General features: G+C 33.8%; 1 protein-coding gene across 1 annotated transcript in view; it reads left to right on the plus strand.

The window, feature by feature from the left end:
- Positions 1-14,370, plus strand: part of LOC138701472 (cysteine sulfinic acid decarboxylase-like) — a 51,381-nt gene that overhangs the window by 5,973 nt on the left and 31,038 nt on the right. Inside the window, exon 2 of the mRNA XM_069828365.1 lies at positions 1,238-1,466. Coding sequence (XP_069684466.1) covers positions 1,238-1,466 — 229 coding nt within the window. The remainder of the gene's footprint in view (positions 1-1,237; positions 1,467-14,370) is intronic.

The following is a 14,370-nucleotide window of genomic DNA, read 5'->3' on the forward strand; positions in this document are numbered from 1 at the left end:
CATTGTATACAATTTGTATATATACTTTTCTCTCTCTGAGAATTCAAGTTGAATGGCATTAATATCTTACGTTAAAACATTATTATTATTATTATTATTATTATTATTATTATTATTATTATTACAGCAGACAATGCAATGAATTCATTGTGATTATTAAGGCTAACAAATATAAATATATTATCTTCTTACTTATCTTCTTGCATTTTACTATTAGTGCTGTGGACTGAAATGAATTCAGTCAAGAGTTTGTCAACTAATCCATTCTCTATGAAAAATATGGAAGAAAAAATTGAAGTGAAAATGTTGGAAAGGCCTATACTCGATTTCATTATAAATCAGAAAACAAAAGGTGGGAAATCTGTGCGTACAACAGAAAATTTCACAGGATAGAGTATTACAACAGTTTCATCCCCCAAATAATGCCGTAAACCAACAGAAATTCTGCAGTAGAAAGGAGAGTAGTATGAACTTCATTTTCGACATTACATTAGTTTCATGGTACATTTTATGTATGTGTATAATCACACTCGATATTTTTGTAACCAGCCGCCCCTGCATTTGATATGAAAACTACCAGTAATTATGGCAAAATAAAATTGTAAGTATTCTTCTTAAGTGTCTAATTAACGTTAAATCAATTGATGCAATAAAGTGCGAGATTGGTTACCATGCCTCTCCATTATGATCATTTTGACCTTTCTGGATTTCATTAGTCTGGCAGTGACGAATTAATTTCTGAATGCATTACCTGCAATGTTAGGGTAATATTTATGATTACCATACTAGAAGAGGTATGATGGAGAAACTATCAATAAATTTTGCTGGAGCTCTCGCTATCAGGGACAGAATTTTTTCACATGCTGTAAATCTGTGGCATGGGTCCCTCAGTTCTACTTCTCTTATGAAGAAAGGTTTGGAAAAAAAAATTAATAAACGCCTTTGAAAATCCATTACCCTCGCTTGGGTATAAGCATTAAAATCTCATTATCTTATCTCATGGTAAGCAAGGTAACCCTAAAGCATTGAGAACAGTTTTTACATAAAACTGTAAAAAAATAAAGAAACTTAAACGTCATTATAACAATAAATTTCAATACATTTTGTCAATGGTAGTAATTGCAACTACTTCACTTAATTTGTAGCCTATGTAAACCATACTTAAAGCTATAATTGCTTTCTCCTCAAAAATGTACTCAGATATTATTTTTTGATATGTCATGAATTTAATTTCAAGTGTGGATCCTTATGGACTTGCTGGACAATGGGTAACAGATGCACTAAATCCTAGTGTATACACATACGAAGTGGCACCAGTTTTCACATTGATGGAAGCTGCAGTACTAGAGGAAATGCGTCGTCTGGTTGGATTTCCTTGTGGTGAGGGAATGTTTTGCTCAGGTGGCTCCTTTGCTAATGGTACTGCTATGAATTTGGCAAGATTCAAATATTTACCAGATATTAAGGTCAGTTAATTTAATATCTTAAGCGTATGGGGAATGTGTTTGTCATTTGTCATTGATAGGGACCGTATTTTTTGGTGAAATAAAATGGTGATTTTGGTGTTAAATCTACTATTTCGGTGGACATTTCGTGAAATAAGTTATCAATTAAATGTATTATGTTATGTTTAATATAGAACTTTTTGTTACTTTTCTTTTTTCTTATATGTATCACATATCAGCATCATGGAACTATGAACTGTGCATGGTTTCTTCATTGAAAGATTTGTGCGACAGTCAACGAGTACCGGTATTTTCGTGTATGCAGAAAACCCTTCTCACTGTCCACATTAGATGTAGGAACTATTCTGCCTGCAAACTATTCACATCAAGTTCACTGTGGTCTGTGCCAGTCCTCACAAAACCTCTTTTCATCAAAATATAGCCTTCAGTGCATTACATATAGATATCTATCTCTTTTTTTCGAAAGCCACAGATTAGTAAAAGTGAGTGTACACAATATCCATAGAGTGAATACAGAAATATTGACATTACCAAGTGACTGACTGAAACAAAAGTCACAAACATGTTTTTAACTATTACTACTACTGCTGCTGCTGCTGCTAGTAATGGAAGTAGTACCGGTACTTGTAGCATCTAATGCCCAGCCACTTGGATGTTCTCCATTCGCCTCTTTGCTTCCCAGTACAATAATGGTTTTGACTTAAGTTCCTGCACATTCAAGGCAAGACATCTCTGCAGATGATATCTCTTCATATAATAATATAATTATGTTTTATTTAACGACACTCGCAACTGCCAAGGTTATATTGATGTGCCAAAATTTTGTTCCACAGAAGTTCTTTTACATGCCAGTAAATCTATTGACATGATCCTGTTGCATTTAAGTACACTTAAATGCCATCGACCTGGGCTGGGATCAAACTCGCAACCTCGAGCACAGAAGTCTAGCACTATACCAACTGCACCACCCAGACCGATGGTGTCTCTTCCTGATAGAATACTCAGACACATTTTTGGTAATCCATACTATATAGTTTGTGTGAACTGCTAAGCAAACATAGCCAGTCACTAAACAGAACACTGCAATTGCATCATAGCAAGGGAAGTCTGGAACAGTTTGTTTATGTGTTAGAAGTCGTCGTCTTCTTCTTCTTCTTCTTCTTCTTCTTCTTCTTCTTCTTCTTCTTCTTCTTCTTCTTCTTCTTCTTGTAATGGCTAACATTAGAGGATAAGCCCATTTTTTGCTTAGCAGTCCAATAGAGTGCATTGATATTCCATGCTTCTTGTAATTTTTTGTCAAGAGCGGAACAGATTAATAGGTGGTTGTTCAATTTGATGTTGGGTTCTCTGCATATGGTGCATTTTTCGGATGAATATATAAGCAGCTAGACCAATGGGCCATATGAATAAAACTGAAGGATTTCCTTCGAAGCAAAAGGTTGAAGTATAAGGACGTGCTCCAAAGCAAGAGGTTGACGTATAAGCATATGCTTCGAATTGTAAGAATAACCTCTACCTTATCCTTCGACCTTATGCTTCTAAGACAGGAGCATGTGCTCATGAATGCTGTTGTGTCGTTTCATGTTGCAGTACTGTGTATTTGTCGGCGCTCTTTGTCAGCTGAGTGCGGATGTTGGGTTTCATAAAGAAATGAGATAAGCAGCAATGGTAGGCCTCCCAATGACATAGCAAGTTTCCTTCCGATGCTAATAAATGACACTCATTTCAATCACAGTCCCGCGCTGTGGCGTCGTGGTCTAAGGCATCCTGCCTAGGACTCGCGTTACGGAATGCGCGCTGGTTCGAGTCCTCGTAAGGGAAGAAATTTTCTCATGAAATTTCGGCCAGTGTATGGGACCGGTGCCCACCCAGCATCGTGATGTCTTGGCCCTTCAGGACTGTAAAACCATGGAGTTCCTTTTACTTTACATTTCAATCAGAACTAATCAAGGATTCCACATGGTTAAAACTGCATCTTCCGATTCAGACAGCGGTAGCTTTGTGCCCCTTGAAAGTACAATGATATTTTTAGCTATACATCCTGGAATATTAGAAAAAGTGACAAGTTACAGAAGTGAAAAGGAAAAAAAAGAGGTAGCATTTCAGAAAATGATAAAAATTAATATAAGAAAATTCGGCATACTAATAAATTCCTCTTAACATGCGTCTTTGCAGTGCCCATAATAGCATAATTAAGTATTATAATTATGCCTACTATAAGAAATAGTGATAATTAATTAAAGTTTCTACGTTAATCTGTGTGAATCAATAAAATACGAATTAGTAAAATTATACAAATGCAGTGACGTGAATATATTTGACGTCCTTCCAGTGGCAGGTTCCTCTTGCTCTTCAGTATTTTCATCTTCATTTAAATCCTATATATTGTCTGTAAAGTCATAATTATTATGATCATGTAGGTACTTCGCTAGCTTACATTGTGAAACACAAAGCACAAACAATATGATTGTTGGGATGTTTGAGGCAGCAATTGTACAGGCGTATTGTAGAATGGGAAACCTGCTTCTTAGTTGGTCAAAGGAACGTTCGATTATAAATAACTGAGTGGCATTCGTGAATCTGACACTGATAGCTTGGCCATCCTGTCTCAGCCCCAGATACAGCCAGGTCACGTTTCGCGACGATAAATCCCAACGGCCCGGAGCCCCAAGCCCTTCCTATGTCAGCATCGGAAACCCATACTACTCCCAAGAATTCACTCTGACCTATTTTTACTATCGCATATAATAGATGAAATGGAATGATAGAGGGAAATGGGAATATCCCGAGAAAACTCTTTGCAATGTCTGATTTGTCTACCACAAATTCCAACACGACCTGGCCAGGGATCGAATCTGGGCCTCTGGGATTGTAGACAGCATGCTAGCACTTGGGCCCCTCCTTTTCTCTCCTCTGTTTCTTCCAGAAAATGAGATGTAATCCATTGGATATTTTCTTCATAAAGTGTATATAAACTGTTATACTGCTCCCTAACAATACACCAACATAATTTGTAGTATTTTTCACGACGTAATGCGACTAGTAATTGAACCATTTCAGTAAACCACAGAGATGAATCTGCTCCTGACCAGACTTCACTTTTTAGAAGGATATGCTTCTGAATCGAAGGATATGCTTCACTTTATTTATACATTTTTTCTAATTTTGAAGCAAAAGTTTGCGCTCCAAGCAAATGCTTTTTCCTGTGAAGCAAGTGCTCTTTTCCTATTGCGTCATCAAGAGCAGAAAGTTGTGCTTTGCATTTTATTATTAAAATCTGAAGCACATCCTTCAAAATAGTAGAGAAAAAGGATATGCTCAACTTTATTCTTACAGCCCAATATGTTCACTGGCTAATCCGAAGGCAGCAGTAGCTTCTTTCCTCGGTTTTTGTATTTTTCCCATAGCTTATTAATGTTTTCCCACGATTTTTCTTATGTTTGATTTTGGAGAGACTTGTGTTGTGTGTCTGCTATCCTTTTGACTAATTTCTGAATGGATCTTTGTCAAGTTCTCTAATTTGTTCTTGTAGTTTCCCCCCTCCCCCTTTTTTTTTTTTTGGCAAGTAGATCAGCTGTTTCATTTCGTACTATTCCAACATGTGATGGTATTCCCTGGAATATTATTGTTTTTGTAGGTTTTGTAAGGTTTTAATTTTCTTTCTGATTTATTCTATTGTTTTTTGAATTTGGTTGTTATTTGTTACTGCTTGAATTGCTACCGAGCATGATTTTTCTTGGTATCCTGCTGAAGGTCTTTAGATATTTCATCTTGGACTTCTTTATGCAAATATAGTTTAGCAGAGTGGTATGAAATTTTTTTGGTATGTAGTTTTAAAATTTTAGTCCCTTTGTTTACCAATTGATCAATGTTCATTGCCTTGTATTGCATAGTGTGCAGATATACACTATAGTTGAATAAGTTTATTCTGCCATTGAAGGATTTTTATTATCGTCTGTATTTCTATAGTATTGGTGTTTATAGGAGTATCAGATGAAGTTATTGATTTTATGGCAGATGTAGAATCACTAAATCTGTTTGCTTTTTGAAACATAATTATTCTATAGGTAAGTTGAATTGATGTTGTGAGAAAGGCTTGTATTTCTCCATCAGAATGTGTAGAATACGTTCCAATTGATGTGTACAAACTAAATAGTTTGCAGTGCATACCCACTCCAGCCGCTGCACTCTTATTGTTAAGGCTTGACCCATCAGTATAAAATGTAACTAGTCAGGTTCAGGGTAGAGAGTATGTATAGTTTCAAGGACCACTTGTTTCACTTAATTCTATGATAAATTAATGTTCCTGATACAGTAGTTTGTATTAAATCTGTTCTGTAATCAGTGGGGACATACTTCAGAGGTGAGTTGGGTAAAACTATTTTTTCCGGTTCTAATTTTGGACTATTTTTCTATTAAAATTGTACTAGTTGAAAGAAGCCGTTTTGAGTCTTCAGTTTTCTTTCCTGGGATCGATAGTTATACTAATAATGATCTTGGGTATCCTGATTAATTTTTCATACAGTAATTGAAGACCTTGGTACAAAAACCGGTGAAGTCCAGAAATGAAAATTTTACAGGAGATAAAAAACTTTCCAAATAAATTGAATGTGCGTTAATTTCAAAATGATTTTTTACACGATAATTTAGGAAATTAATGGGTTTTTTTATGTGGTTACCAATATTCTTGTTAATTCTCTTTTGTCCATAGAATTTTTTTAAATAATGGATTTGAATGGTTTTTGTTCCGAAAATAGAACAGATTGTTTTGTCATGTTTGAACTTCATTTTATTTATTTTTTGAAAACAAATCTACGAAACTTACTTCAGTCTCAGGTGAGTTCCCATTGAGTGATTAATCAATGCATATATATATTTTCAAACAATTATTATTGTACTATATTTTCAAGCTTAAAATGTTTAGTACAGCCAATAAGAGTAAGCTTATATTTTTTTTAACTTGGTTATTTAACGACGCCATATCAATTACTGGGTTAGTGTCGATGAAATTTGTGATAGTATTTGGCGAGATGAGGCCGAGAATTTGCCACAGATTATCTGACATTTGCCTTAGGGTTGGGGAAAACCTCGGAAAAGCCCAACCAGGTAATCAGCCTAAGTGGGAATCGAACCTGCACCCGAGCACAACTCCAGATCACCAGACAAATGCGGTACTAGTATCTGACCTTGGAGGACCAAAGCTGTACCGGTAGTTAAAATTAGTACTGAAACATAGGACTGTATGGAAAGAATATGGACTTATCTTTCATCTAGCGGGAAGATCTATCTGTTTTTGATGCAAATCAGTGAAACAGTAAAGTCCTTTTGAACTGTAGAGACTTTACTAAAAGTCAGACTTGACGGATTCTTGCACAAAAGTGTGCAGCATATATTTATCTATGCAGTGTGTACTAAATATCGATTTTGAAAAGAATTGGACTTGATCAGTTTTTGCACTGAGATCTTCAATTAGGCCCATTTGTTATTTCCTGCTTTATTCCTTTATTGTATTGTATTTTCTTGTTACTACACTCCAACTCTGGCTACTAGCAACAGTCATCTATAATGAACACCAATCAAAATACCCCTCATTTCTCGTGAAAAACAACAACTGAATAGACTACAGTGGACTATAGTGGACTTTATGTTGTCAGCAAACAGCTGGATACATTAAGAAGATTGATTGATTGTTTTTTTTTTGTAATTAACTGCATTGCTGTAGTGAGTGTAGATTTTACTGCCTCTGTAATAGTCTCATTGCTGCATTTTGAACCTTCTCCAGTTTGTCCAGAACTGTTGAGGAAGCTGTAACTAGATTTCCAAAGCCATGTGAATTGACTGGTTTTATGTATGCTTTGTTTGTTGAATTTAGCACTAATCTTGAACATCGCCATTTGGTTCTTGCAAGTCTTTTCAGAATTCTACATCTTTTAGTAGCTTTCTCTGCTGTCTTTTCTATGTGTTTCTTCAATGTTAATTTTTGATCGAGGTACGTCAAGGTATTTGGATTTTCTTGTTAATTGATATCTTTTCCATCTATTTGCAATTGAATGTTTGGTAAATTATGACATAAGGTGTAAGCTTGGTAGAATATTTTGTCAATATCAATTACTATATTGCTTTTTTAACACCAATTTGCTAAAGAAGTTAGAGTTTTGTTCATTATATATGACAGTTAAAAATGTTGCTTATGTGGCAAGGATATCCAGATAAAGTCATCAGCTTGTAGAGCACATTTGACTTTGTTGTTCTTGTAGCGCTGTTGGTAGAATGTTAATCTTTATGTTGAACAGAGATGGACTGATTATCGAGCCTGAGGTAAACCTCTTTTTGATTGTCTAAAATTTGATACTGAGTCACCAAATTTGGTGCTTAATGAACTTATATATCCATCTTAGCATTCTAACTTGAATCCATAAATTATACAGTTTTCCCTTTACTATAGTTCTCAAAACTGATCCATATGCATCTTTGAAATCTACAAATATTGCAAGAATTGTTTCATGTTCATCCAGGTAATCTTTTATAGGTTGACTTAGTTTTGCAATGAGTGATACATCCGAAAACGTGTTTGTGTGAAGGAAAATAGATTCTGTTTTTCTAAGTATTTGAGTGTTGCGGTTCCATTGTTTTGGCAGGACAATAGCTACCGGTATATAATTATATCGTTAGTTGGCTGTTCAGGTTTCAAATTAGGGATATTAATTGATTTTTTCTATATGGATGGGACATCAATTCCCCAAATTTGATTGAAGAGTTAGATACAGATCTTCTTAGTTTCCATTCTAAGGTGTTCGAGGAATTCAGTTAAAATTTTATCTGGCCCTGGATGCTTCTTCCCTTTAAAGATGAAGTTGTCTTTTCTAAATTGTTGCATAGTGAAATTGGAAGTGAATTCTTCTAGGCTCTCTTCCTTATTAAATTCCTGATTTTGTGTAATCTTTCGTGAATATTTTAGCGATTTGGTTATTCTCAAAAAGTTAAATTTCTGTTGTCATCATAGGTTCTTTCTTTTTCTGAAGCTCAGTATTACTGTCTAAATTATTAATACATTTATGTATTTTGTTACAATCTTTCTGTAATTAAGATTCTGTAGGCAATTTCTGAAAGCTGTTGTTTTTGAGGATGCGAGTGCTTTTCACATCACTGCTACTTTCTGTCTTCAGATAAGTACATCAGCTGAATCTCAGGTATTTTCAGCTTTTTTCCTATTGAATAAAATTTTGGTGCATATTTCATAGTTTTTGTGATAGAGGGGTATATTTCATAGTTATTGACATATTGCGCCCTTATTGACATATTTCACACAGTGATTCAAATTTCGCGTTATTGCGCGAGTTTGTTTTGCATAAATATTGTATTTTATATTTATAGGACGGTAAATGTAACAAAGAAAATTATTGCAGAAAATTTCATGTGTATTGCTATTACCAAAAAATACGATCCCTAGTGATTGGTATATCTATATAGGCCTAAATATGAGTTATATAGTTATTTGTCATCACACTTGACGTTATGTGTCAGAGGAAGAACAATTGTTTGTATGCATCTGAAGGCTGACTAGTGTAATATGTAGCTAGTTGGTGATGTACTGATGTATGCAATGGAGGGCGAAAGGAACTGGCAACCTTACCCCATTATCTCCTGGCCTAGTTGCCTCATAAGTGGTACCTTGTTGGTATCACTTGTGAGGTTCAGACCTGTCTTTGGAAAGTTGACTAAACAACAGCAACATAGTTATTTGTATCTTGTCAGACGTTATACCTACCTTCTTTAACACAGAATTTTATTTATATATTTAGTTACCAGTATGTGTTCAATATTTAAAGCTGTACTTTGCAGCTATACTGCTATTTACTGCACTACATCACATTCTTACCAGTAGTTACATCTCCCTCATTCGTAACCGGCCTACTGATCATGTCGAACTTGTTGTTACTTTATATAGTAAAGGTGGTCTGTCTCTTTGTGTCAGTATGGTTCGTTGCAATTAAGATCAATGTATTTTATTATGTACGTTCAAGTGTAGAGGTTATGAAGTTTCTAAGTTCGAAAGGAAGTTACTGGACAACCTGTGTGTCATAAAGCATTTCCATAGAATCTTTTATTATTGTGTTTCCAATCTTTTAAATTTTCTTGGACTCAAGACAAGAAGATGATCCAAAAAGCATTCCATCTGTTAAAAAAGAAAGAAAGAAAAAAGAACTGACTACGAAAGATGCAATGAATAGGATTGCTTTGTCTGACAATGAGAACTGAGTACCTATTACAGATCAGCTACAAATGAGTGACTTTATATCATCCCTACTTTATGTGTCTTAAACTATAAAGCATGAAATTACTGTCTTGTGCTTAAATTGCAGTATAAGATACCTGTTATAATTTTTACTTTTAATTGAATATATGTATTTTAACTGAAGACATACTTTAATACATTCAATACATCTTGTCTTAAACAAGTTCCAAAAAAATACAAAAACCATTACATTATCACTACAATACATAGCACCTTTCCTCTTTTAAATGAATGAGGAAACATGAGGTTTGTTCCAGCACGGTTCAGAATCGATTCTGAACTGCCTACTAATGTGCAGTAGCTCAATGTGCGTTCCAACAAGACTAGAACTGATTCTGAACTGATACTGAACTCTCAGTTCTCTGTTCCAACGTGCTTTAGAAATCGTTCAGAACGAGTGAAATCGGTTCTCAATTAAGAGCAGGAACTGGGAATTCTGAACTGCTGACGCATGCGCAGATGGTTTAATCAGAAGATATGGTTAAAATACTTCGAGACTTGGAAGGTTAAAATAAAAACATTGTCCATTAGGAGTGATTTGGAAACTGACAGCGATATATTTTACGAAGAACTAAGTTCGGAAGGTGAATATAATTTTAATATGAGAAGAAACTCCGAAGATCGTGAAAGAAGAGTTCAAGAAACGTTTCAACAACGTAAAATCCCGAAATAGTTCCGACACCTTACACAACTGGTGCATATGTTGAAAGAAGTTCGGTATTAGTTCAGAACACGTTCTGAATTGCTTGCTGGAACAAACCTATGGTAAACTAGGTAATCTTTAAATGTTGTAGGTGCACGAATCTGTGTACTTGGTATTTGAAAAATACTTATCCTTTAACCACTGTCTGTAACAATTCTGTTAGAATTATTTGGAACAATTTCATTGTCTCTCCAGTAACAGCATCATTTAAATTAGGTGTACTTCTTTTCTACATAAACTATAGATGAAGTCTATTTACTGTGACTTATTTTTGTAATTATTTGTTATTTCTCAAGACTTTTTAATTGTTCTGCAACTTTTGATCCAAGAGCATAAAGTATCTTATATACTTTATGGAAAGTTGGTACGGCATCTTCTTTAATTGCAATTGTAACTTCATAACATTTAATGAGTTCATTGTTAGAATTCGGATAAATATTTTAAATTTTCAAAAGAAATTGTCTGTACACATAAATTATTATTACTCAAAACCACATGCTAGTTAGTGGTAAATAAAGAAAACCAGTCTCTACCCATTAGACATTTCTGTAAAGTGGAAACAGTTACTACTGTATTTAAATTCTCTTTGTGAGCATCACTAATGCAGACATGTACTTTTATCATACCTTTCACCCCTAAATTATAATTATTAGCTGCTCTCAGTGTTAACTTAGTCTTCTCCAAAGAAATATTGAAGAAAAATTTCTTATACCCATATTGAATTATTGATACCACAGAACCAGAATCTACCTCAAAAAATAACTTTACATAATTTATATTAACTCTTACCACTAGAGGCTTAGCTATGTTATCATTTAAATTTACATTGTCTATAGAAATAATAGGTTTGTTCCAACAAGCAATTCAGAATGTGTTATGAACTAATACCAAACTTCTTTCGACGCATGCACCAGTTGTATACGGTATCAGAACTAGATAAGGATTTTACGTAGTTGAAACTTTTCTTGAACTCTTCTTTCATGGTCTTCAAAGTTTCTTCTCATATTAAAATTACATTCATCTTCCGAACTTAATTCTTCGTAAAATATATTGCTATCACCTTCCAAATCACTCATGATGAACTATTTTTTTTTAATAATTTATTAAATGGCGATCTTACTCGTGTTAATTATGTAAGCATGTGTGGCTTACAGTTGTTTCGGTGTTAATTGACACCATCCTCAGAGCCTACTAGATCTTGGCGCTATCTCAACTTCGCTGTCTGTTGTGTGGGTGCGTTCGTGTGATGAAGAGTTGTGTAAAATAGTGTATGTGTTCTGAAATTGATCTTTTTTATTTCAATCTGTCTTGTCTCGAATAATTTTAACCATAGCTTCAGATTAAACCATCTGTGCATGCGTCAACAGTTCAGAATTCCTAATTCCTGCTCTTAATCGAGAATCAATTTCACTCGTTCTGAACGAGTTCTAAAGCATGCTGGAACACGAAACTGGGAGTTCAGAACTAGTTTGGAATCAGTTCTAGTCTCGTTGGAACGCACATTGAGCAACTGAGTCTGAGAGACAGTTCAGAATTGATTCTGAACCATGCTGGAACAAACTTTAATTAACATTTTTCTAACACTGGACTACATGTCCCAATATATTACATTTAAAAGAATGCCAAAATCTTGCAGGGCATTGATCTTTACCTTTAACATGAAAACGATTACAGTTTTTACACTTAACATGTTGATTTCTATCTTGATCTTGAAAATACAGTAGTTACTGCCATTTTGAAAATTGGTACCTTTATGGCTGACTTTATACATGTATTTAAGCAGGTATGAATTGTTTTCTCTTATTGAATTATATTTGATGAATTGTTTATGTTCAATTTTATTAGTATTTTCAGACGACTGATCTTTTTTCCTCTTCCTCCTCTAATCTTTAGAATATTTACATCATCTATAGGCCTAATATTCGAATGAATATTAATGTACTTTTGAACACTTAACTTTGAGATTGTACTGCTTTCATGTCAGGAAGTTTATTTGCTCTATTGAGATTAATATTAGGAACAACTAATAAATGTTTAATAGGCTACTCTGTAACTTCAAGTGATTTGGAGAATAATACTCACGTAAAGTTTGCATTACCTCATTTCTGGAACCAGTAGATTTTTCAAGATGTTTTCAAGATGATATACATTTCTGGTCCAATAAGTCCAAACAAAGGACTTAGGCCTACTTTATTTCCATCAGATGTTTGATTTATCATAAGAAAAGCTTCAAGACGTTTAAATGGTGAAAAATTTGAAGGAGATGATTAAAACTTTATCTTCTTATCCCATATTCTCGTTGCCATTGTTATAATTCTTGCTTTTAATTAAATATATTTTAACTGAAGACAAACTCTAACAATTAATACACACAAGATCACACTAAAGCAATATAATAGGCCTACAATATAGAATCACTTTTAATACGTACATTTAATATAAGTTCCAAACAAGTACAAAAACCATGACATCATCACAGTAATACATAACATTACTGGTATCTGTTTTAAAAATACTCATAAGAAAATGTGCATAACATTTTTACAGAGTATTAAAGTGCTGTTTGTACAGTTATTTTTTATTTTTTTACTTTTACTATAGGCTATGGCCAATGTTGTCTAGATCTAGAACAGAAATTTTCGTGCAACATATTCAGTTGGTACAGCGCTAACCTTCTATGCCCAAGGTTGCGGGTTCGATTCCGGGCAGGTCAATGGCATTTAAGTGTGCAATGCTGATATAACCTCAGTAGTTGCGAGCGTCGTTAAATAAAACATAACATTTAACATATTCAGTTCATGGTGTACCGGTAATTCCTGAGAGTTCGGTCTAAACATATCCAACCGATACCGATTGCATAGAGTAAGAACTTTAGTTACAGATGATAATAAAAGTATTCTCCAAATTTTTGTAGTGGTAACCCCACCTCAGAGCCTTATTACAAGACATGGTGCATAATATGAACGTGAAAGACAACATGTGTTGCAGCCAATCTGAAATAGAAAATTCCTTGCTTATGTATAGAGCACAGTCTCTAGTTTTTTTTATTTTTGCTAATTTCGATCACTTGAAGTAACACAGTACGTGTTCGTGTACAGAATATTATAAACAAATATTAATATTATAATATGAAAATATATAGGAAACTTAAATTAATTTTCCAAGTTTATTTCAATTATTATTCAAATTAAACGATTAAATCGTCTTAAACGTTCTATAATTATGTTTAACTATCTGTCCTAAAAAAGTTACACAATATTCTTTCTATGCACTAAAAATAAATAAAAGTGATAAGATGTAAAAATAATACACATATCATCATTAAAACACTTTACTGACCTTCATAGTCTCACTTTTGTTCATGTAACTAATTTCGAAAGATGTTGTTACTTCTCCCTTGGCCTCAAACCATTCCCATGAGATATTTTTGCTAAGGTTTAGAACTATTTGACTTTCGAATTCAATGTCAATTTACACTAGACTTATAGGCTATTAAAATTTTCTAATGAGATATTAACAAAATTTGTGTAATGGTATTGAGAAATTCATTAACCATTTTACACAATCACTTGTATAACATTACGTAATATATTTTTTTTACTTGATTTCATTACTCTTCATTGTACTTTCATTTCATGTTTCTCTGAAATCAAATTGTACTTTATTTTTAAATTTATCATTGTTCTGTATTCTCTCTGCAAATCATATTGTGTTTTATTTTTAAGTTAACCTCTGCTTTGTATTCTGGATCCTAGTGTTCAGCTGTAGATGTCGGTCAGATGTCCCAAATTATGGAATTAATAGTAGATGTTGCTTCTTCACTACAGCATTTAGTACAGACAGGGAAAACTTTTAGTCCATTAATTATTTTGTTGACTTGAGAAATTCGGTTCTGAAACGTAGAA

This window comes from Periplaneta americana, chromosome 6, assembly GCF_040183065.1.
Source record: "Periplaneta americana isolate PAMFEO1 chromosome 6, P.americana_PAMFEO1_priV1, whole genome shotgun sequence".
Classification (NCBI taxonomy): Eukaryota; Metazoa; Arthropoda; class Insecta; order Blattodea; family Blattidae; genus Periplaneta; species Periplaneta americana.